At 37.1% G+C, this 24,258-nt stretch overlaps 1 protein-coding gene across 4 annotated transcripts in view; it reads right to left on the reverse strand.

Annotated features, from left to right (window-relative positions):
* Window positions 1-23,482, reverse strand: part of ORC5 (origin recognition complex subunit 5) — a 61,830-nt gene extending 38,348 nt beyond the window's left edge. Inside the window, exons 1-11 of one of the 4 annotated variants that reach the window (XM_064421964.1) lie at window positions 23,426-23,482; window positions 20,520-20,696; window positions 18,984-19,076; window positions 16,964-17,161; window positions 13,416-13,490; window positions 10,962-11,073; window positions 10,485-10,615; window positions 8,758-8,806; window positions 8,124-8,214; window positions 5,924-5,976; window positions 3,692-3,804 (exon numbers count right to left, since the gene is read on the reverse strand). In XM_064421964.1, coding sequence (XP_064278034.1) covers window positions 3,692-3,804; window positions 5,924-5,976; window positions 8,124-8,214; window positions 8,758-8,806; window positions 10,485-10,615; window positions 10,962-11,073; window positions 13,416-13,490; window positions 16,964-17,161; window positions 18,984-19,076; window positions 20,520-20,630 — 1,026 coding nt within the window. In that variant the 5' untranslated portion in view covers window positions 20,631-20,696; window positions 23,426-23,482. Of the gene's footprint in view, window positions 1-3,691; window positions 3,805-5,923; window positions 5,977-8,123; window positions 8,215-8,757; window positions 8,807-10,484; window positions 10,616-10,961; window positions 11,074-13,415; window positions 13,491-16,963; window positions 17,162-18,983; window positions 19,077-20,519; window positions 20,697-21,823; window positions 21,887-23,331 lie in introns of those variants that run through there. The other 3 variants (XM_064421963.1, XM_064421961.1, XM_064421962.1) reach the window with 3 other exon arrangements.
* Between the last annotated feature and the right edge of the window lie 776 nt (window positions 23,483-24,258).

Genomic DNA, 24,258 nt, shown 5'->3' on the forward strand with positions numbered 1-24,258 from the left:
CAATCATTCTTACTACAAGCCCTAAAATTACACTTGCCTAGCTTCTTGCTCCACCTTGTCCCAAGTGGTACAAAAGCCAAAACACAACATGCTAATATTTTTTGGTGACATGCATACGTTTTGTTTTTTAATTTACTCTGGAACTGATGAGGTAGTAAAAATTGATTTGTAACATGACTTCATGCTACCATCCTCCTCATATCCTCAATCATCTAATAAAAAAAACAGATGATGAATATCATAATTTTTAAAATTTATCCATGTATAAAATCCACCAGAATTTTCACCTTTTATTGATCCTATTTTAGAATTTGGATGGTACAAATGTTGGCAGAATGACAACCAGGAATTTAATCCATACAATACAAAGGTAGTTCAAGGTTCTTGAGCTAAGTGACAAAAGGAAGGAATAGAGGAGGGTGAAGGGGTAGGGGTGGATATTGAAGAAATGCAATGTAATTAAAAGCTGTATATTTTTTAAATTGTCTTAAAAAAGGAAGAACTGTTGAAAGAAAATAGCCAACTGCTCTTGGATCTCAACTAAAAATGTGAGGGCAAGACAAGGGCAGAAGTACAGTAAACAATGTTACAAATGAATGGATTAAAAAAAATAAACAAAAAATCCACGAGACATGAAGGATGAGTTGTAAGTGATGTAAAATGAGTGAAGAGGTGTAACAATTTTTATCTCAAAATATCACCTGATGAGTTTTTCCTTCTTCCACAGCCCTGAGAAGTATGTCTTATTAATATACCTTATAAGCATGCTCAATGAGTCATGGGAACTCAAATAAATGAATTAGTTTTTCATTTAAATGTTTAAAATCTTGTACTTAGTATGTGTGGTCCTCAATACTCAGCCATGTCAAAAATCATCTTAGTAAACGTGGCTTTTCTTGACTGACTTCTGCAGCACTAAATAGTAGACAGGGCTTAGGTTCAACTCACATGACTTGTCTGATTTCAAAAAATAGCTAATTCAGCTAATACAGATCAAACACAATTAGAGACAGCAAAGCAATCATTTTACCATGCCTTTGAAAAAATGACTGCAGCGATAACAACGATCTTTCAGAGGGGAAAGTGATCCAGCCTGAGATTACACAGTGTTGCCATGATATTTTAGTGAAAAAGCCTCTGCTAGGATTTTTCCTGTCCTGAGGAGCTGAGAGCCTCAGGACAGAAATGTAAACAATAACTATCTGTTGCTGTGGAATGCCACAGGTGCATCTTCCATTGGTCCATGTAGATTGTTTTCAATGAGTGACCAATCACAGCCACCTGTGCCAAGGCTGTGAGCAGTCACAAGATTTTTATTATTGATTCCTATTCTATTCTTGTCTTTGTAGCCTTCTGATCTTCTTCTCTCCGTTCTTTTAGCATAGTTGTAATGTAGTATTTTAGTATAATATATAACATAATAAATCAGCCTTCTGATGAAAATGGAGTCAAGCCTCGTGTCCCAGGAATCTCAGCTTAAACAAGAACACAGCATGCTTTGGATGGATCACAACAAACTGCATTCACGCATTTTACAAGTTATGCTGGGATCTCCAGATGATATAGATGGTATCCTATTTCTGCTCAAGCACAAAATCCCATGAAATTCAGAGCTCATTTCCAATTAGCTTTTAATGCCGTTTTCTATGAAGACTTCCTATATGCATGTTCCTATATATATATGTACACATACACTATTATACATATATATTATATATTTATATACATATATATATTATTCTTTCTTGTTTTACAGACTTCCAAACCAGCTTTGTATTTTTCTCTCCATCTACTGCAAAGCTCTTGAATTTTCACATGACCCATAGCAGTGGTGCCAATTATCACTTCCCTGCTCTGTCAGGCTGTCAGCATTCCAGGCTGCCCCAAACTGTGACTTTACTTTTAGCTGTAGCATAGCCTAGCATCTATAGAGCAGGGCAGATGAGCAACTCAGTGACCACCCTTTTGTTTGCATTCCTTTTGCTTCTTTTAGTCCTTAGTTAAATCACTCCAGAAGATTCCTTTCTGTGATCCATTCTGAATCTCATTACAAACCTGATAAAAATCATATTCTACTTCCACTGTTCACGACTCACAAAAACACTCAGCTTGAAATCCTCTCAAAAGTGTTGATTTTGTTGGGCTTTGAGATGCAGCTATTTCTGAAGTTCAATTTTAGACCTGATGAAGGGCTAACTGATACCACATGACACACAGGAAAAATGGTGACTTCTGCTTCATGAGTTCTTGGAAAAAAATACCTGATAGCAATGATAGAAATACCTTCCTGACCCCTGCTTCAAAAATCTTAGAAATTCATGTTTATTGTACAAAAGTTTAATACAGTTCATGGAAACTCATGCAGGGATACTACAAAGGAGAAAGGAAGAAACCTAAGTTGAAAAGGTTGTTCAGTGAACACAAGAAAGATGTGGCATGGAAGAAAGGCACATTTTGATAACATGCTCTACAGACTTGACTCTTGCATGCTCTACCATTTCTGTGTAGAAACATTTCTTCACCAAAAAAATCTCTACCAAAGAAAATGCTCCAGCCAAGTGCAAAGAAGCCTTGCCTATAAAGAAAATTTGCCTATCTACACTTACTACAAGTAACCCTTCACTCAGGAAAAGATTAAATAGTAGGGTGAAACACCTATAGCTTTCAGTAAGATCATACCAGAGTTTAAACTGAAAACATGCTAACATTTCATCACTAGAAACTGCAGTAACTTCTCAAAATGTGTATCTATGATTTTTTTTTGAACAGGGAGTAATATTTTACAAATTTGTCTTGCCCTCATTTTCTTTAATTGCTTATACCCATCCATCACAAATGCCATACACACATGCATATATCAATACATACTGTAATAGCTGGTAAAATGTACAGAAAGCCCAACTGCCTGATCACTTTTCTGATACCTGTCTTGCCACCTACATTTTGTCAAATAACTCAAAATGAGGCAATGAGGCAGGCCTGAGGAGCTTGAAGACCCTGGGTCAGGAAGAGACATACAACAACAACCAATGGCACCATGGCACTTGTCTGCAGTATGGCCTCAACTTAGCTCACAGGAAAAAAAAGAAGGAAAAAACCCGTCAATATGTACATGGCAAGAACTAACAGAAAATGATGTTTAGCCCAGGAGTTGGTAGTAACAATTAATACATTCATCCTAAAACATGCATTACCAACACAACACACACCAGCTAACGTAACCACACCTCCTGCAAAAGCAACTGCTTGTATGCTTCTATTTCAAAAACTTAGAACTCTATAAAAACCTAACAGTGCACTCAGTCATTTTACCTCATTAAAGGCCCAGGCAGTTTTGATTTGTACCTTACCCTGGAAATTTAAGTGTGGCTTATAACTAAGGACGCTGTGGCCACTGCACTAAAATATTTTCAGAACAAAGCAGTATCAGCTTAGAAAAGCAAAGCACAGTGCTCATGCTATAACAGCTTTATGCATAATTTGACATGAAGAACAATTTGGGTTTATTAGACATTTAAATCACTCAGTGATCATTACCAATCACAGTATGTGATCTACAGAAAATCTGCTCATCAAATCAAATGAAGTGCACACAGAAACAGAGCTCAAAACAAATAGAGGAAGAGTTTTAAACCATGAAATTCAGAATTCAGGGATCCAGTTAAGAGCACTAAGACATGAATTTTGTTACCTTAAGAAAGAATCTCTTATCTGTCCTAACAGGATTGTAGGAGGCAAGGTAAGCAGCTATTAGAAGAAATTTGGAGTAATAAGGAAGTTCCACATGGGTATGTGCAGAAAGTCCTATAAAATAAACAAACCATTCATGAGTTAACCAAAACCCAGCCTGAACATCCAGGAATTTCAAATTAAACTTCCCTGCATTCATTTTTTTTTTCCTTCTCTCCTGTTCTAGTGCCATAACTAAATAAGTACCATTTATCACAGATAAGCCCCATTATCACTGATGCAAACTCAGGGAAGGGCCAAGGAGCATGGCACAAAGCTAAACAAAGTTAACATTCTGAAACCTTTTCAGACTCTCAGCAATAGGGATTCTATGAATCTTCCAGAAAAAAAACCAGAAATAATTCCAGGCTACTTTCATTTAAGGGAATTTTCCTGACAAACAAGGCAGATTAAGGGTTATATTTAAATACAACAGCAATTTTTTTCAGGATTCAACCTTTAGACTCCTCTAGAGCACCAAACAGCTTGTTCAGGAAGAAGGCTGGCACAGTGAAGAAAGCAGTAGTGCTTCACTTGCGATAAATAGTTAATCTGTGATCAATGATTTTTAGCCACTGTTCTACTTCCTACGGAAAACGTTTAAAAAATTTTAAACTTCCACCAGTTGACTCTGCCTCCTTGTATACAAGTATATTTAATTAAGATTAAACACCGATATTAAAATCCATAAGAACTACAGTCTAGTGAATATCTGCTTCCCCTCTTTTTGAGGGGAACTCAAAGTACTTTTACTTTGTCATTTTCACCCTCACAGTCCCCTGCTCTTGTTTTACCTCTTAAGCAAAGAATAGGATCATCAAGCCACCATTTATCAGCTGGCTAACTACAGAAACCATTAAAGGATCTCTCTTCTGCTCTCTTACAGTTTTTACTTCAATACTTTCTTGTTCTGTGCAGCACCTGTACCCTTATGCTTTATCCACAAATATCAGCAAATAAAGATTAAAGAATTAAACATGTTTAAAAATTATGATTCAGGGTCTACAGTACAGGGAAAAGCGTCCTAGATGACTGCTAGTATTGATTTCCTCTCACATAAGCATAAAAGAACAGCAGTTTTAATTTCATTTACAATTAAGAGATTCTCTTGTACTGCATGCTATTTATAACATGCAACACCAAATAAACTCTTGCAGATAGATAATTTAGTTTAATACAAAAACATCTGTTTTTTCTCCATTCTTCTGGTCAGCCAATATTCCAGCACACACTGAACTATTTGATGATTTACACCTTTATTACAGTTAGAAATTTGTTAGAACAATTTCTTAAGCATATTACTACCAAACACTGTTTCAACAACATGAAATTTTTTCCTATTACATACACTTATGAAAACGCATTTAAAATTAAGTCTCCATTCATGGGGTTGTCAGGTGCAAAATATTTCACGATCATCTGGGAGACAGTTTAATAAGGACACTTTGAATCAAACTCCTTTGGTCAAAAATGTTGGAAATTCACCAATCATAAACCAAACAGAAGGAACAGTCTGATGATTGTATTTATCTCAAGGAATTGTCATGACAATATAAAAAATGTTCCCTAAATACAAACTGGTCAAAAGACCATGACCAACTGACATCACCAGGAAAATGTTTCAATATTCCTTCCTAAATTGTAAACAAAGGCTGACAAATATATTAAGATTCAACTTTCCAGACTTTTTAAAGTCTGAAACCAACAAAGCTCTACTTGTCCAAGGGAAGAACACAGAGAAAGAACACTTGCACTTCTGACAGTTCTCTTTGCAAGAAATCTGGACCAGGACAGGTGTTTTGTTTAGGAATGTGCTAATTCAGTGCAATACTCCAGGTATAACATTCTCTTCTCCCCACTTGGACAATTCTGCTAGTTGGCACACAGAGGTTTGACCATCAGGGTTCAGGCCATTCCTCACCCATTCTGACATAAGAAATACTGATGTGAAGAAGACTGCTTTTACCTGCAAAGGATATTAGGAAAGGTTACTCCCAATATATATAATAGGGGAAAAATATTCCTTTGTAGAACACCTTCTCAAAAAAAAATTACTACCCTGAATTGTAACTGAATACTAACAGGCAGCTTTGTCTGTGTGGTTTCATTCACATGCTGTCAGATGACAATGACCAAGTGGAACCAAAAAGCACATTTCCCACTGAAGGCCCTGCACAGTTACTGTGTTTGATACCTTTCAGTTGCCCAGGCTCTCCACCATCCTGCTGCAAACGCTCCCACTGTGAGCTGAAAGACAGACAATGCAAATACATAAAAATGTATTATTTGATAGTCTTTCAGAGAAAGCTACCTGCTTGGTATATTCTAATTTTGTGACACTGGCTAGGATACAGTTAGTGAGAGAATAATTAAAAATACATGGTCTTACTGTCTTGCACGTAAATTTTAATAATCTGCAGACCATGTATTTGATTTAAAAAAAAATAATGTTAAATTAAGGCATAAAAGATCTAACTGTAAAATACCTATTTCCTCCCATCCAACTAACCACGAGTAAGCAAACATCCACAGTGTTCAAGTTTCAAGAATAATGCAGAATTGCATAAAAAGTAAAAACACTGATAGTTTTGATTCTTTTTAATCTGCTTAATAACTGTTTATGTTTGTGAGAAGAATACTATAATTACTTCATAATGTAATTTTGAAGTCAATGGAAGTCAAGATGGATTATTCCGTCAGTGAAAAATGCCCCCAAGTAATTTGGTGTTTTCCTAAACAATAGCACAATAATTCACTTTAAAACTTCCCTTAAGGAGTGACATTGCTAGAAATTTTATATTTTGGATCATTTTGTACACCACAAGGGGATTACAAAAAGATAGGTTTGTGGAAGGAACTATTTTGGCTTGTGTTTTAAAGTTCCTCATGAACAGAGGTTATCAGCCATAAGCCATAAAACTTAAAAAAAATGTAAGGGGAGTTCAAGTAATACTTAAATTACAATGAATGACAACTCATCAGTGAGTTAACGTTTTATCCAATGTCTATTTTACAGACAGAAAAAAGGTTAATTTTCCTTTCAGCTGATAAAAAAAGTTCTGATAGCAAAGTTCTATCATTAGAAATTACACAGCCAAGAAAAAAAAAAACAGAGTAATCATAGTTCTGTGGCCAGAAAAACTGATACAGTGATTTTAATTCCTCAAGTTCTGGTACACAGAACTAAATCCTAGAACTGTTAGACAGAAAGCTGGAATTTCTAATAAAAATCAAGTCAAGCTCAAATTTATAATCAAAGAAAACTGTAGAGGGAAATTACTTATTTGGAAACAATTCACAAGCTATTTTGTATCATAATCTTTTATTACAACCTAATTAGAGTAGGCAATTACACAATATAAAAAGTCAGTAAGATCCTGAGTAGACTGTTAATGAAGATCAATATTGAATATAAATAAATATTTGAGCCACACAGTAAAATGCTGCATGCTACAGTGAAGTCTAGCTTGAAAAAAAAGCAAAATCAATTCTCTCTTTGAAGGAATGATCACATCTCTGGAACACTAGCAAAAACTTCTGCTGCACACTCAGGCTGTGACCAGAATACTCTACAGCCTCAATGACATTGAAAGGAAAGAAACGAGAAACCAAGCAATACTGAATGATCTCTCTTCACATAGTGTAACACCAGAATCACTCATCTTAAAGGTGGAGAGAACACTAAACCTAAGCCAATTATTACCACTGTGAATGAACACCAGCATCCTTTTTTCTAGGAAAAAAGGTCTAGCAGCTTACAGACAGTCTGGCAGCTTACAGACAAAATAAACAAGGAATCTAAAATAACACCAAGAACAACAGCCATGAATAGGAAACCACATTTTAATGCTATCAAAAATGGCAATTCCATGTAAGAAAACATTTGGACTTGGAAAAGAAAATAAGGGATCAGAAAGCACAGTCAGCAAACAAACCTAGCTCTATCAAACAAAGCTAAGAAACACAGATATTCAAAATCTGTCACGTCTCAAGAATGCAGAGGTTTGCACACATCCTTGGTACAGCGAGTATCTGGCGAGCTAACACACACAGCAGTGTGTTTTAAACTGTGTTTGCATATTCTGGTGATGGATTCCCGTGCTTGGTAGTTTCATACATTACAGAAAATGCATCTAGTATCAGTGCAAAGGAGAACAAAACCTGCTGCCACTGCTTTACTTATGGAATCTATTATGTGCTACAAATACCACTTTGTTTAAATCTCCTCCTGAGATATGCTATTTCTAACAGCGTATGGCAGGAAAGAAATGCACAGTAAAGAAAAAAGATTACATCTAGCAAAAAATAAACACTAGCCATGTTTCACAGTGAGAGGAAGGTTGTTAAAAACAGCAACCCCAACAAAGCAAACGAGCCTATGCCCTCCAAATTACCTGGATATTTCCCGGAGATAAACAGTCTGCATTGCCTTCTTCAAATGAGGTTCAATATTTTTCCAGAGTTTGCGGGTGTCGCGTTCATTTGCTGCAGCAAGCCAGAATCAACTCTGTTAACATTTAACTCATACAACAGTAAAACTCAGGCATAACACAGTCTAACACCCTGACTCTGAATGCTGCTGTAGGATGATGCACCATCACCATCCATCCAGCAAGCACATGCTGCCACACAAGGCTGTTTCTCTGTGACTGTTCTGAGATAATCTCCATCAGTTTGACAAAATCTCTCCTCTTGGTTTCTTTCTTCTCTTAGCCTTGAAATAACTTATCCTATTACTTTGTCAAAGTCCTGATGGTTGAGTCAGGAGAAAGATTAATAGGAAGCAGGAAAATTTTCAGGGTATTTCCATCTTTGTTTCCTACAACACCACCACCAAATACCACGTACTGCTTCTGCTACAAGTGCTAATGACTGGGTGCAATTGGAGTAGGCACTGCTGTTGTGACCTGGGATCCTGGGATACCACTGTGCCACCACAGCACAAGGATCAGAGCAGAGTCCTCACCAAACCCCACTGAACAGCACCTGCTCTGTCATACACCCCTCAAATTAAAGACACAGCCTTACCTTCCCCTCTGACCACTGGCTCACAGTATTTAGCGAAATTGAGCGCTGCCTACAGAAAGCAAAAATGGAACATATTAAGGTACCATCTATCTGATCCAGCTACAGAGTACAACTAGCAGGGTAATTAATTCCTTTGCAAAGCCAACAAACCCTTTTGAGTCAATAATTATGCCACTTGCTTACAAACATTATACTGTCACAAATGGCAACATTTCTGTACCATAGAATGCAAACAGAAGTAATCTATCACAGGTTACATGGCTTTGAGCTCAGCAAGATCTGTTTATCATACTCGGAGATTGCATTTTTTTTTAAACTAACATAATAATTTATCATTATAAATGCAATAAAAATATTTTAATGAACTTTTCTTACTCCATTTTCAGATAAAACTTTCCATTCCAGGAGAAGTTCAGCACATTTAAACACAAGCAGAAATTATTTATTTCTTCAAAAATTATTTATTTAAAAAACATGCTAGCATATTCTATATGCAAATGAACTTATTTTGCCTAAAGTAAGATTAAGAGATTTTTGACAACACTATAACCTAGACTTTGCTCTAAAATATTTAAATCAATATCACAGAGAATTTTGCAAAATACCAATCCTGAGATATCATTCTTTTTGTCCTACTGCACTTCCATAAATTTCTGTGCTAATATACAAAACTCAAAGTGTAACTTCCATATATAAATCTAATAAAATTCCAGAATGTATTATTAATAATCACACATAACAGAATACACACTTAGAGTCTGTATTAGACACTAAGGAGTTCAGAAGCCTGCATTCAGTTGTATGTGTCACTATCTTCTACAGAAGAGACCTGTCAACCACAAAGAATTTAGGGTCCAACCACATAAGTATTTTCATAGTTTTGCACAAGCATATACTGCATCTAAACCTAATGAAATTCTCTTAAGCAGAGCCACTCAGGTACATGTCTGCAAGAACTGTGACCCTAGTTTCTATTTCTGTCTCCAGCAATCTCATTTACATATAAAACCTGTATAGTTAACAGATAAGTTCAGCTGAAATTTAGCAGCATGTTCCTGAGGGAAACACAGGCAGAACATTCAGATCATCTCTCCAGCACTGATTTCTTCACTGATCACATCAAACTTGTAAAATTTCCTTGTACAGGTAAGTAAATAACAATTGGATTAAGATAATGTTTGTAATGGTTATTAAGCTTATACAAATGTCACCATCAAGTAACTTAATTCTGTTAAGTTTGTTTACTATTATATTATGTGGTTAAAACACCTTTTTCCAAATACTTTCCATTTATTACCAGAAAACTACACAACACTGGAAGCCCTTTACAGCCACAAAACAACGGCAACATTTGTTATAGATTTTAAAGGCAACTACATTTTAAGCTAACACATTCTCAGGAGGGCAAATTTACACTAGATATAAGAAAGACTTTTTTACTATGCAGGTGGTGAGACACTGAAACAGGCTGCCAGAGGAGCTGTGGATGCCCCATCCCTGGAAGTTTTGAAGGCCAGGCTGGATGAGGCTTTGATCAACCTGGTCTAGTAGAAGATATCCCTGCCCATAGCAGAGGAGTTAGAACTTGACCTTTAAGGTCCTTTCCAACCTAAACCACTCTATAATCTGTAATTTTCCCTTTGTCAATAATCAACAATAAATTTAGACTTTCATTTGGCAAAAGACATCCCAAAACAAAACAGCAACTCTAAAGAAGCTCATCTCACCAGATGCCGAAGTTCTTTCAGGTCCCTACAAACCATGTAGAAGACACCAAGCAAAATATTGATATATGCAGCATAGAAATCTGCAGAATATTCTGGGGGATGATTCTGAGACAAGATCTTCTGCAGATGTCCTGTTTAAACAAAAACAAATTTTGCTGTTTTCAAGCCAACTTAAAAAATTGACCACATTTGTGGAAAAACAAACAATAACCATCACTAAAAAAGTCCCAACAAAATCCACCAAAACCTACACTGATTTGAAAACCCAGCAAATGTAATGGAATCAAAACATCACTTTGAGATGTTCCGGCAAGTGGAAAAAGACAAGACCTTTACAGGTTGGGTGAATATAGACTTTTACATTCCAGAACATTACATATTCTGGGTTCTGCAAAAGGCACACTGATAAACCTGGAAAAAAAACTTTTGACAGAGTGTTATATAATCCCAGAAAAGCAGATTAAAAAATCAGTTTACCTATGCTGTAATCTGGAAAGTACATGGTGAATGGCTCAAAGCACCCAATGTTTGGACGGAACAGTTCCCACACTATTTCACTGAGCAGAACAACTGTCACATTTCTGTCAGTCTACACAGGGAAGAGAAAAAACTGAATGAGAGTGTGACAGGCAGAGAAATAACAAAAAAACAGTGCATGCTAGAGCATCAATGAGAAAAACTATTATTGTGACTTTTCAGTTTCACAAAAATCATGAAATTTACAGTTTATTTCTATACTAGTAATTTGCAATAAAGCTTCAGCTGGCCTAATCAAGCAGATCATACATTTGCAAATCTTTATAATTATATGATATTTCTCTCCAACCCCTGCCATTTCACTGACATATAAGTTTTCTGGGGTGATACACTACCAAGTAGATTCCACCCCAAAATTAAGAGAACATTTTACTTTAGTAATTAAACACAGATTTTCAGAGCAAACACAAAAAGTTAAAAAGCAAAAAGGAAACCCAGCACCTCTGGAACCAAGCTATCTTGTACTTTATTTAAAAGGCAATCTGGTCTTTAAAGACAAACACACAGACATCTCAAACCAAAACTGTAATATTGTTTACCTGTTTACTCACCCTACTATTTTACTGGTTAACAACAATGGAGCTGTATATAGCAATATATTTTTGTAACAAGAGTTTTTATTGACAAAATACCTGCTTCAGATTGGATGTTTTGATCAATAGGTAACCAAATGCTTCATATTAAAAATAATATTGTTCTATTTTGGTCACCCTTTAAAATATTCGCTACTTAATACGAAGCTGAAACTACCTGTGAAGATGATGTGTCATTTTCCCTCTCTGCAAGGTTTTTGCAACCATACTGAAAATTCTACCTAACAAAAGATGCTTTTAAAGATGGTTCTTCAAGAAAGAATTTGAAAACTATTAAGGCACCTACAGAAAACAAAAGGAAGGGACCTGATGGAATTGACAGTGCTGTGAATTACTTGAAAGATATTTAAATGCTATTCCCTTCCCTGAAATGCAGTGAAAATCTTTTTTACTTACTTTTCCACTTCTTGTTGAAGTGGCACCCACCCATATTCTTTCCTGTTCCTTCTTCATCTTTATGGAACATAAATATTTTCTTCACTTCCAACAAGAAAGTATCTTCCTGCATTTCTTTCAGTTGGTTTCCTCTCCCAGAACTCCTAATGTTTCAGCTGACAGAATACTAAGGTACGTTCAGTTCACTTCCTGACTGATCATTCAGCATGAAGAACCTCAGTATTGCCACCACAATCCTCAGAGAAATCAAGCATCCATGACCTATTCTTCAGCAGCGACCTGCCAGTGCCATGATACCCTTCACTACTACTGGTGGCATTCCTGGTCTCCTTTCACTCCAGGAAAGGAAGAGATGCAAGAGATTTGCTCCTACAACATTGCTCTGCAACACTGGCTGCACAACTGTTTTAGGAAGCCTCAGTCCAGAATCCAGAATTTAAGCAACTGGAATATCAGCATTCAAGACAACAGACTTGTTTGGAGGTTAGTTTTGAATCTGGGAGTGTTCCTCTGGCATATATGTAAGTCTTAATCTATGGGGGTTTGATCCCTGAACAGCAATTACAGACCCAAGTTTGCCTCCCTTCCCTGCAGAACTGGTTGTTTCTGCTTCAGGAGCAGCCTAGTCCAGAACATGGGCAGAACAGACAAAAAAGAGAGAGAAAATACACCAGCTGTCAGGATTAAGAACACAGCTGTGAATCAGTCTTCATTCAATAGAGAAATCAATGTGACCAGAAGATTAAGAGCACCACACAAAAGCTTTGAGATAACAAGCATAATTTCAGCTATTTACATGTTCAGATATTTCAAAGTACCAGCAACTTTACAGTTTTGTCTTCAGTTTCTTTTCAGGGAATGTACCATTTTTGCTTATTTTTGCTTATTTCAAGGCAAAAGCTTTGATGCTTCAGAAGTGAGAAAGGAAATCACACTGTGGTTTACTCCAATCAGAAACTTACTGAGGCACAGTTCCAGGAGAAGTGTGAGAAAACTCTCTAGCAAGTCAAAGCACATTCACAGCTGCTGAGCTGTGCAGCTCCAGCCAAATTAAACAGCTGCTAGTCTCCTGAAAACTCATTCTTAAAAAGACAAATAACTGAGAAAAGACAGCTATATATCTGACATGAGCCTCCAAAGATTCTACACATCAGACGTTGTAAACAAGATACCATTAACCACAACTAAAAAAAAATTATGGATCTAATAAAAATCTCCCAATATTTAAATACTAGTTCAGTTTCTAGTTTTGACCACTGTTTTGGGGGACTGAGGCTTAATTTTGCAACTTTTCTCATCTAAAGAATCACTTATCTTGATCTGTGAGCCTGGATATACAGGTACCACATATTCAGTTACTTTCAACAGGCAGGACACATATGATCATTTCTTTCCAGACACTCACCAACTCTTGAAGCCTAAGAAATGCTGGCAGGATGTTTGCTTCCATTTCCCTCAGCTGTTCTGCTCTATCCAGAACCTTTTAACAAAACAATGATATTATATAAACAAACTCAACTCCCACTCTCAACATGGATTTAAAATTAATTCTTAGCTGCTGGAAACTGAATTGGAGAGATTACTGCTTCAAATGTGCTCCCAGGAAGCCCAAGCAGCTCTGCATCTAAAAAAGCACACAGTCCCTACACAGGCACTGTTCTCTTATGGCAGGAAGAATTATTATTTAAGTCTAGTCAGGAATATCACAACAAAGCCACAATACTCTTAACAACCATTGAAAACTCCATTTTCTCCCAAAATTCTTATGTTTCAAATTTACATGTAGTACAGTAGCACTGTAACTACATGTTCACTCTAGGAGAGTTGTCTTTTCCTACTATTATTTTTCAGAAACAAATAGCTGTTATTCTGAATTTTGAGAGAAACTGCTCTTGCCATTGTTTGCAGCCTAGGAATTTACAGGATTTACTGTATGCAAACTTCACACAGCAGTAACAGATGCAGCATATGTACAGCTTAAATGAGAAACATCTTAAGCAAATAACATTTTGGAGTCTGAAGAAATAAGACAGAAGCATGAAGACATCCATGGTTACTCTTTGGTAAAAAAAAAAGTGTATTTCCAGCACACCTAAAATCTTGACAAGAATGAAAAAAGAGAAGAGAAACACATTTCTTTTGTGGCTTACTTACTGCTTGCAATATAAATTCTGAAGCTCGTTACTTCTTTGGAATTATTGCTCTTGAGATAAAAACTATAGGTCTGTAGAAAACTATTTTATATCCTATTACCTATTTCTCTCCATCAAAATCTTACATCTATCATTTCTGTTGTCCACAATAAGGTAAAGAACTTTATTTGGACAACCAAACATTTTCGGAAAATATTATTTCAGAATCCCACCACACAAATCTGAAAGAACTATCTCTGCATCAATATCTCACACTTTGTGAATTTATTAAAAACTACAATATATGATTTGATATTGATATCTGCATTTGGTTCATGTAATAAAAGACTTCAGGAATGAAGACTGCTTTACACTACAGACCAAAGAGTGGCTGTGTATTTTTACTAATAAAATACTGCTTATTGGACCCAGTGACATGCAGCTTCCAAACACAAAGCTTTAAGGTCTTGACCTAAGCATATCACATTTTTAGTTAAATGGGAAACTACAGTTCCTACTTACAGCATAAAAAATACACTGTGATCCTGCCTTGTGGAAAATGTCAAGTGGTTCATAGAAACAGCCTTCCCCCAGGTCTATAAATCTATGCCTTATTTTTTGGTGTCCATATAGACTTGTCACTCTTCAATTTTTTTAAAAGGCCTATACTTTTTAAAACTGGCTGCTCACTTACATTTAAAAAAAGTAGCTTGATACTTCTGTAAAGTGCTAAATATTGTAAATGTATGAATGACAACAAGTTACATCTACTCCAATTTTTCAGGTAGTTAAAATGAATAAATTCATTTTTCATAAATAATCACAAGCATTCAGCACCTATGCTTGGGTTAAGAGAAACATTTAGAATCCTTTGCTCAAAAGTAAACATTTATCTTGATTTACTCCGAGTTAATTGAGCTGAAATATTACATTATTTACTACTGAAATGAAATGGAAAAAGTCAGCATTGCCAGTTTATGTTACCAGCATGCTGGTCTTCCATCAGTCTCAATTTAACCACTCTACAATAAATCCAGATGACATAGGTTAATAAACACGAATTGATTTCTCCCATTCCTGCCTGTTCCCATGCAGAATGTAATTGAAATACTAATTTAATACTTAATTCTTCCAAGGCAACACCTATTTTCATGATACAATTGAACCTTTTTAGTTATTTAATGCTTTGCTTTCTACAAGCATTGTTCAAGAACTTTCTAATTTTCTGTGTGATGCCAATTTTCAAAGAATACATGAAGAATTCTTTACTGATGCAAAACAGTTTTCAATCCAAATACTAATCTGAAAGAAAGACTTTACTGCAAGAAGTATTATGTGAAATACACTGAATGTTATTGGAGAGATAAATTTTGTGCTTCTGGAAATGCTGGAGAATGTCAATATCACTTTTGTGACAGTAAGTTAAACTACTTCTATTTATAACTTTTTATCTGTTTTAAGTGTTGGCACATTATTTTCTTCATTCCATGTCTAAGAAGTATGTCAAATTTATTAACCTTGTGACCTATAGGAAACAATGAGATAGTGCTGTTTCCACTAAACATGATAGGAAGTTATTTAACTCAATGGCAAAATATTCTTAAATGGGACTAAAACATATTTAACTATAGCCTGTGAAACAGAATGAATAATGTTCAGTATAATTATGAACTTCTTGTTTGACTGCAAAAAAACCCTAAAGCAGTACGGGCACATTGAAAGCTTAATGACCCTTGGTAATCACACTGCATGTTTCTCACAGCAATCAATCTTAACCATGTTCTTGTTTTCTTAAATAATCAATTTCAACTCTTTTAAAAAAAACCCTAAATTCCTACTGCTGGCCTAAAATTTTGAATTTTGGTCTGAATATTCTGCAGGTCTACACTATACATATATATATATATATATGTATATGTATACACACATTTACACACCACTAATGCTACAGCTTTCATATTGTCCTTCCATCAGACCTCTTGTATGACCGAAATTTGTTTCCACGTTCATCTCTCAGCACACTAAATGCTGTTAGAGTCTGCAAATTTTGACTCCTTTATGTAGTTAAGATTATCATAGTCAAAAAACCCGAAGATCTAAACCAAATCCTAGTGTTCTAGTATTACTTTGATTCAATCATTCCTGCAACCTAAATTCTGATTCTTTTTCCTGCAGTCTGCTATTCATTCCACTTGAGGATATGACCAATTTTTTCACTGCAGTCTTTTTTTTTTTCCCATCTTAATTTTAAAACTACAGGTCCTGTCTCTGAGGGTCACAAGTGCAGCTGAAGATGTAAGATCTCAAAAGCATTTTTACAGAAGAAGTTATGCATTTTAGTTCCTTAGTATTATCCTTCAGTTTTATTTCAGCAAACCAAGCCTTGTCATTTGCATTCTCCATGTTCCTTTCTTCTGCCCTGGTCCCCACCTCTGCTTTCTCATTTGTGATGCTATTTTCACAAGGAAACAGATAAGCATGACTTAACTACTAATAAAACAAATATAGGCTCTCTATATTTAAAGACTTTGCAACACTATTACATCCCCAATTTAAAGGTGTGATATAATTTATGTTTATTATTAGTTATGCTACACAATTTGTGTGCAGGAAAAAATGTAAAACCAGGAGGAATACAGAACCTCACCTAAAGCCTGTAAGCCAACAGAAAGAATCTGTCAGCAGGTTCTGAAAGAGGTCTGCTGAGAAATTTAGTGCAAACTGCTCTATAAGGCACATGTTTCACATACAAATTACCAACAGCCATTACTCGCACCCTCTTAGTGGGAATGGGACTGGACATGAAAATGAAATGACTTACAATGTATAATGTTTCATCTTGAAGCTCCTGACTGGCCACAGCTTGTTTAAAGAGACGAACAAAGTCATTCAAAGTATCACAGCGCACAGGAGGGGTCTGCTCCGTGCCAGACGAGCGGCTTTGCAGCTGGATGAGAATTTCTTCTAGCAGAAGTCGTGATGTGAAGTATTCCACACAGTTCACAAACACATGAGGAAGCTGAGGAGAACAAGAAAAATTACACAACTGTTTGGCTTTTTCAGTGTAAATACTCCAGAAAGAGTTTTCTCTTCCGTATGAGAGAACCAAGGAAACCATACCCTGCCAACAGAATATAGTGCAAGTACCAAAATAACTTGTTAGAAAAAGATCAACTATGTACCTAGTCAAAATATTATGTATCACAAACTGAAGAGAGAGCTGATGAATCTTCAAAAGGAAGTACACCACCTATGTTTAAACACTGAAGCACAATGTATCCTTCAACTATGTTGAAAAACTGTGAGCAATACACGAAAAGAAAACCAAATAGCATTTAGCTCAAAGAAATTTAGACAACTGTAAGATAAAATGGTTTATTATGAATTACAGTCTAGAAAACACAGACATCTCAAAGAAAGTAATCTCCCCAGCACACTCCCAAGAACTACTGTGAACATTTTTGGCATTCAATGCATACAAATGATAAAGTGTAAGTTTCTGTATCAAACTCATGTCATCAGCATGATTGAACAGAACATTTTCAGAAAAGCAGATCTTTCCAAGCAAACAGTGAGTGAAAAAAACAGAGTATGAGATATAAGTATCAATTTAGTAATATTGAAAATCTAGAGTCAGTTGTCTTTAAATAAAAGGCACTATAACCCATAAAATAATACCAGTAGTCAAAACTACCTAAGGCAAAAAAGATAATTTTCTAGCAACTCTATTTTTAAGACATAGTTTATCTGCACAACTCCATAATCTCTGCTAAGGCAGATGCTCTTTTTTACACTGAACCTCTGGAAAACCTTAGTCACTGGGATGCAGGAATGCGGCTGTCTATAATAAAAAAAAAAAAAATCCAAGTACTTCATTCCAATCTTCTTACTGAAAATACAATATGATTCAGCAGATGTAGGGAAGTGTGGGTAATGCTGGCAATCCACTCACCCAGCGTGTATTAAAAAGCTTTCCTATGATTTTGAACACCATTAAAAAGAAAGGGCTACATAACCAAAAAGCAGCCATTCAAAGTGCTGCACCTCCATAGCAGAAGGAAAGCTGGGTGCCTCAGATGTGACTCACACCACCACAGTCCACAGGAGACACCCACACATGCACAGGAAGCTCTGCAGAGAGAGCTACTGCTCAGACCAGGGCCTGGCCACATCTTGGGACATGGTGTGAGAGGTCAGCTCAGTGCTGTGAACTAATGTGAAGGCTACTTCATGGAAGAGGACCATAAACATAAAAAAGGAGGCCTTCTACTCCTCTCCCTCTGCAGAACCTTTAATGAAGGGGGTCTCTGCATAAAACCTGCAGATAAAGTGAGAAACTCACTCTGGACAAGCTGTAGAAACACATAAATGGAAATTTATGGTTTAGGCATGAAGTGAGCACTTGTCATCGGATTTAAATCCCTGAATTTCAAGACTGACAAAGACAGAGATATTAACAGATCTAGATGGAAATTTCTGTAATGACACCCTTCAACTTAGGACAACTTTAAAGCACGTGTTGGAAAAAATTAAAACAAGGAGTCAATGGAGCTACTTCAGGCTAAGTCATGGAGACAAGGTGAACAATATTTTCCTCCTTTTTTTATCTTTTTTAAACTTTCTTTTAAAGTTATTATGATTTATATTATATCTCAGTATGCAAAATTTCATTTTTTCCTAGGTGCCATAGTGAGTGATGCATTCATGACACAGTAAGTACAGGAGAAGAATCAGGAAGGCAGAAATGGCTGAGGAAACAAACCCCTTTGAAAAAGCAGAGGCTATTTTGAGGAACCACGGTTATGAAGTGTAAATCCAACATCCTTTGTGACCATTCTTACCTGTAAGGTAGTTAGAAGAGTTTTCATCACATAAGTTTTTCCACTAGATGTGTGTCCATAGATAAAGATGGATGGAAAACTAAAGTGCTGACGCTAAGGGGAAAAAAAAACCAGTTGTTGTTTCTTTTTTTCATTCAACAGATAAAAGATTTAACAATGAACTTTCCCCCTGAAAGAAAAGTTATCTCCTAAATTGAGGCCTTAAATATAAAATACAGCAATTATTACAGAATCAGCAAGATCAAGTATTATGTTAGAACTTTACTGAAATGCTGGGGGGTAAGTTGCAAGAATCAAGTATCACATAACTCCAGTGAAACTTCTCCAATTAACAACAAAAACACACACACAGTGGGCTCTTAATTCAAATTAGTAACTAACTGAAACAAAACCTTGGCAAGCACAAATTGCAAGCCACACATTCCCCCAACTTCTGCAAACACTACAAATTGTCTTTCTTTTCATTAGGACCAAATAGAAAAGAATTAAATGGTGTGATGGAGGAGATGGTAAAGCTTGCTCTTCTTTCACAAGCTAGTATTTGATGTAGCTATTTATTTAATGATTCTGATGCTGTTAACTACATGAAGCTCTCTTAAGATGCAGGGAAAATAATGGAATTATTATTTTTCTACATTCTGAACAGGTTTTCACACAGGTGATTATGAAAACAGATTTTTGTTTTAATTTCTAAGAATATAAGTATATTGACTTAAAAATTAATACAAAAATAAAATTGACAGTTTTAATAAAAAATAATAGTCAATTTATCCAAGATGAAACCCTCTTGTGCAAGACATGCAGGTTTGAGTATCTGTACATTGATCAAGAATTGAAGTATCTATTTTTAAGAAGAATTGTTGCCACTATGCTTGTAACATACAGAAAACTTAAATACTGTAACTTGATGTTACTATTATTATTATTAGTTAACATAATTAAAGACAGAAAACAGATACTAATTTCCAGTTAATTACTGAATGTAAGCAGACATTCTGCAAGCAAACTGTTTACAAGTTTGCAGATGAAAATCCCCATTACTTTTTCCCACAGCTCTGTGAAGCAGTAACAGAATCATTTAACAAACCAATGGTTTCTAACTCTTATGACCAGCCTAAAAACTACTAAGAATCAGAACAATTTAATGTACTTAGAATTCAGACACTCAGATTAGTTTAACAGGTCAAAACCAAAACAGAATTTCTACACTGACACTGAAAAAAATTACCCCTTAACTTCAGGTCTAGGAGGAAGAGACTTGCTCCCTGGTACTAACTGGCAAAGACCGAGCAGAGCTGTGGCAAAATCAGAATTCAGAGACAAAGACACAAATAGCTCTAAGTTTGTTTAGGTCCTTCCAGCTGCAAGACATCTTTCAACCTTCCAACGTATCAGAACCTATTGCCAAACACTAATGTTAAAGATGGTAACAAAATCATGTTCAAAGTGACATCACAAACACACCCTTCAATTTCTATTCTCCCCCTGAGACAGCAGAAGGCTTTGTTCTGTCAAACACAAAGACAAGAGCACTACCTCGCCAAATACTGACAGCAAGGTGGACACCTGGGACTCTCGACAAGGCACCAAGCTCTCCAAGTGAAGCAGGGCAGCTGCTGGGTACGCTGGGTGCTCGAGATTCGGCATTTTGATATTCCTGTCACCTAAACATGCATGTCCCTTCTGAGGTGAGGAGACAAGAAATAGAGTGATCTGGAAAATAAAAAGTTTGCATTATCATTTCCTTCCATACGCATAAAAGGAATGGGAATTGACAGAAAACCTAAACAGACATTCTAGCACAAGATAAGGGTGTAAGTATGATAGACTTTAAAGACTTGGGTAAAATTGCACTTAACTATGAATGGCATTATACAGACATTTCCACACCTGACAAAATCCAAAAAAGCAAATCAAAACTGAAAGTATACAGGATATGAACAAATCAATACAAGAATTATCCTACTTTAGTTAACTGAGGAATTACAAATTCTGGTTTTATATACATTTAAAAGTAGCAAGAGAACATGTATAAGTAAAGTAGATTAGTCACAGATCATCACCTCCCTGAACAGTCAATAAACAAGGATTTACAAACAGGAAAGAGGCAGGACATAGGGAAAGAAAAGGATGACAAAGTAATAGATCTCTTGCTTCTAAGAGGAATGGTAACCCCATCTTGAAAGGAGCACAGGCATATGAAAAAATCCAGTTGATGGTAAAGACTGGAAATACTCCTTAAAAATAGCAGGAGTCCAAACCAGTTACATAAAACTAACAGTAATGCCAATCTACCTTTTAGACAAGGACTAGATAAGTTAAAACAAAGGTCTTGATTGCTCTAACACTGGGAAGACTGGGGTTTAGTGAGAGAATATAGAAAAACACCTCAATGATATTCTTTGCCTGCACTTCTAAAAGTGCTGGAAAGATGGGACTTTCACCTGTTGTCATGCAGGAGAACTGAAATGACCCCAACAGCTGGATTCTGACTTTGTCAAACACAACATGACAACCAAAAAGCAAGTTTGGAAGTTTCATTAAGGCAATAAAGATACCTCACCAACTGACAGGATTATCTGTATGTTATAATGACAAAGATAATAAAACAAAGCACTCCCAACTGTTTTAAATGTAAGTATTTACAGACAAATACATTACATGGTTATAAATACAACAGCACAGGAAAAAAAAGATTAGGTTAGCAGAAGGAAATCAGAAATAGCAAGGTAAAGGGAAAACAAACTGTTCTGAAGGAAAAATGCAGGAGGGGATTGCAATAACAAGAGAGCTTCTGGGGTACAAGGAGGTTGTAAATATAAATGTATTTATGGAAATACCTTAAAATACAGTTCCTTTTGGGACCAATCTCTGGTAAGTATTTCCATATATAGACTTGAGAAAATATTTTTTCTTTTATCTTTACACTATGCCTTTGGAATTTTCTAAGGTAAAAGCTGGGATTGTAGAATCAACAGAAAAGTAAGTGGAATTAATGAGAAAAAAAAAGAATATCCCTGATGACAAAAGTAATTCAGTACTTGTATTATAGCTGCTTGAAAGTAATCACATCACACATAACAAGGACTACAGTTAGAGATCAAGAAACTAAATCTGAAGTAACTTGAAAAATAATTTATTTATAAGTCAATCATATATTAAGTGTGGGAAGTAAAAGTAATCCTGCTGTCAGGGGCAAAAAAAACCCCACAATCATTTGTATCAAGCAAACTATTTCCTATACACAGAACCATACAAATAGCCTTTGCCCATTTGACCAGCTTTGAATGGGTCTGTGCATTTCCCCACCGTATCTATTCAAAATGGAATGAAGACACAAAAAAATAAATAGCTTGATTAAGGCTGCTATCTAAAAATTAGCTAGGTATTTCAAGGACGAAAAGAAAAAAATTATGACAGGAGCCTCTAAAGCCAAGGACAAACAAGTGGGGGAAAAGTTCTAGAAAGGGCTAAAAAACTTGTGTAAATTTAAGAAAAAAAAAAAAAGAGAGAAAAAAAGAAGACAGCCGTTTTCCCTTTTGCTCCATTGACTATATGAGAACAGCTTGACTGTGGCACAAATGCATCTGAAGCCATAAAATATTTCAGCTTTTTAAGGCCACTTCCAGGCGAACCTGCCCCCGGGGAAGCAGAGATCGCCTGCGGATTGCGGGGTACCTGCCAGCCCCGCCTGCTCTCACAAACCCCGGCAACTTTCACCAAACACATTCCAAACACATTCCAGCCCGTTCTCGCATTTTCATGCCAGGATGAAAACTACATCTCTACAGGCTATGCGTAGGCGTGTAAATCTCCAACTCCATTCACAAGAGAAAGGATGCCTAGAGCAACGCGTTCACAAAACAATTCATTTAGGTTAAATGCCAATGATAACACAAAGGTAAGTAGCAGCCAAAACTTGAATTCCAGCCAGGGAAAGTTGTACGTGTAACTCCAGCCAGACCGGGAAGGTGCCAAAAGCACTTTTCAGCTGAGACCGAGTAAAGCTCTTAAGAGCACAAGTTAAACTTCACGGCGGGACTTTATGATTTACCAGAACTTCTCTCAACTCACTGGTCCCAAAATACCTACAGCTGCAGCCCTTCCACACTCTAGCACAAAAAATGACATAGAGAAATAGCTGAACTTAAGAGATTAGCACGGTTCTGCGTCCCCTCAGGCCCCCTGGCCGGCACGGGCGTGCCTTGGCTGAGGGGAATGACGACCCCCGGCCTCCATCGAGCGCGGCTTAAGGGCTCCTTCCGCCACGCGCGGGAGAGGCTGAGGCTGCTCCCGGCCTAGGGCCGGCTCAGCCCGCGGCGGGTTTCGCTCCCGCACCGACTCCTACCGAGAAAGCGGAGCAGAAGCAGGTCTGCCCCTTCGGCTCCTCACGGCCCTCGCTTCTTCCTTCCTTCCTTCCCGCCCGCCCCGGCTCCTCTCACCGGCTCCGCTCCCGCCACCGCTGCCGCCCCGCGCGCGCCGCTGCCCCGCCTCCTCCGCCCGCGCGCATGCGCCGTGGCCACGGCGGGTCCGCCTGGGGCGGGGCGGCCGTGAGGGGAATTCGGCGCTTCCACCGCCAAGTATCCCACAGGATATCCCGTGTTATCCCGCTGGGATTGCTGCTGGGCCACTCTGCCGCTCACCCAGCCGGGTATCCCACAGGATATCTTTATGTTATCCCTGTGGGATAGTCGCCGGAGCCCCAGGGCTGAGCCATTTCTCCCACAGGGACAGGCATGAGGCTGCTGCAAAATGGGAAACGTGTAAATTTTTCTTAGGAAGGGATGTTCTTTGGTCTTTGCGTACTTTGAAATCCAATCGACAAGAAGGGAGAATTAATCCGTGAAAGGCCAACAAGCTCTTAGCCGTGACCAGGTGTTAGAAGGACGAGTTACTTGATAGAATTGCCGTGTTAAGGTCCGGGCTGGCCGTGTTCCAGCGATCTCAGACCTCGGGGGAGGTTACCAAGGCTTGGGAAGAGGGATGCTGGTGGGCACAAAGAATGCAGAATTTACGGGCCTCCAGAACAGTTGGCAGAACACCCGAGATAAGCAAAAAATTTTAAAAGCCAACTGTGCTAAATCAGCTCCGACTGGGTAAAAGGTAATTCCAGCAGGGGCAGATGGTGACCATGGAGCCGAGAAACGCCCAGACCCAAAAGAAGAGAAAGTTTGAGCATGACTAATTGGCTTGAGAAGCAAGAGAATCATTAGATAATGAATACTAATTAATAAGAGAACTGTAACTTGTAGGAAATGAACACTAACTCCATTGT

This window comes from Passer domesticus, chromosome 5 (assembly GCF_036417665.1).
Source record: "Passer domesticus isolate bPasDom1 chromosome 5, bPasDom1.hap1, whole genome shotgun sequence".
Lineage (NCBI taxonomy): Eukaryota > Metazoa > Chordata > Aves > Passeriformes > Passeridae > Passer > Passer domesticus.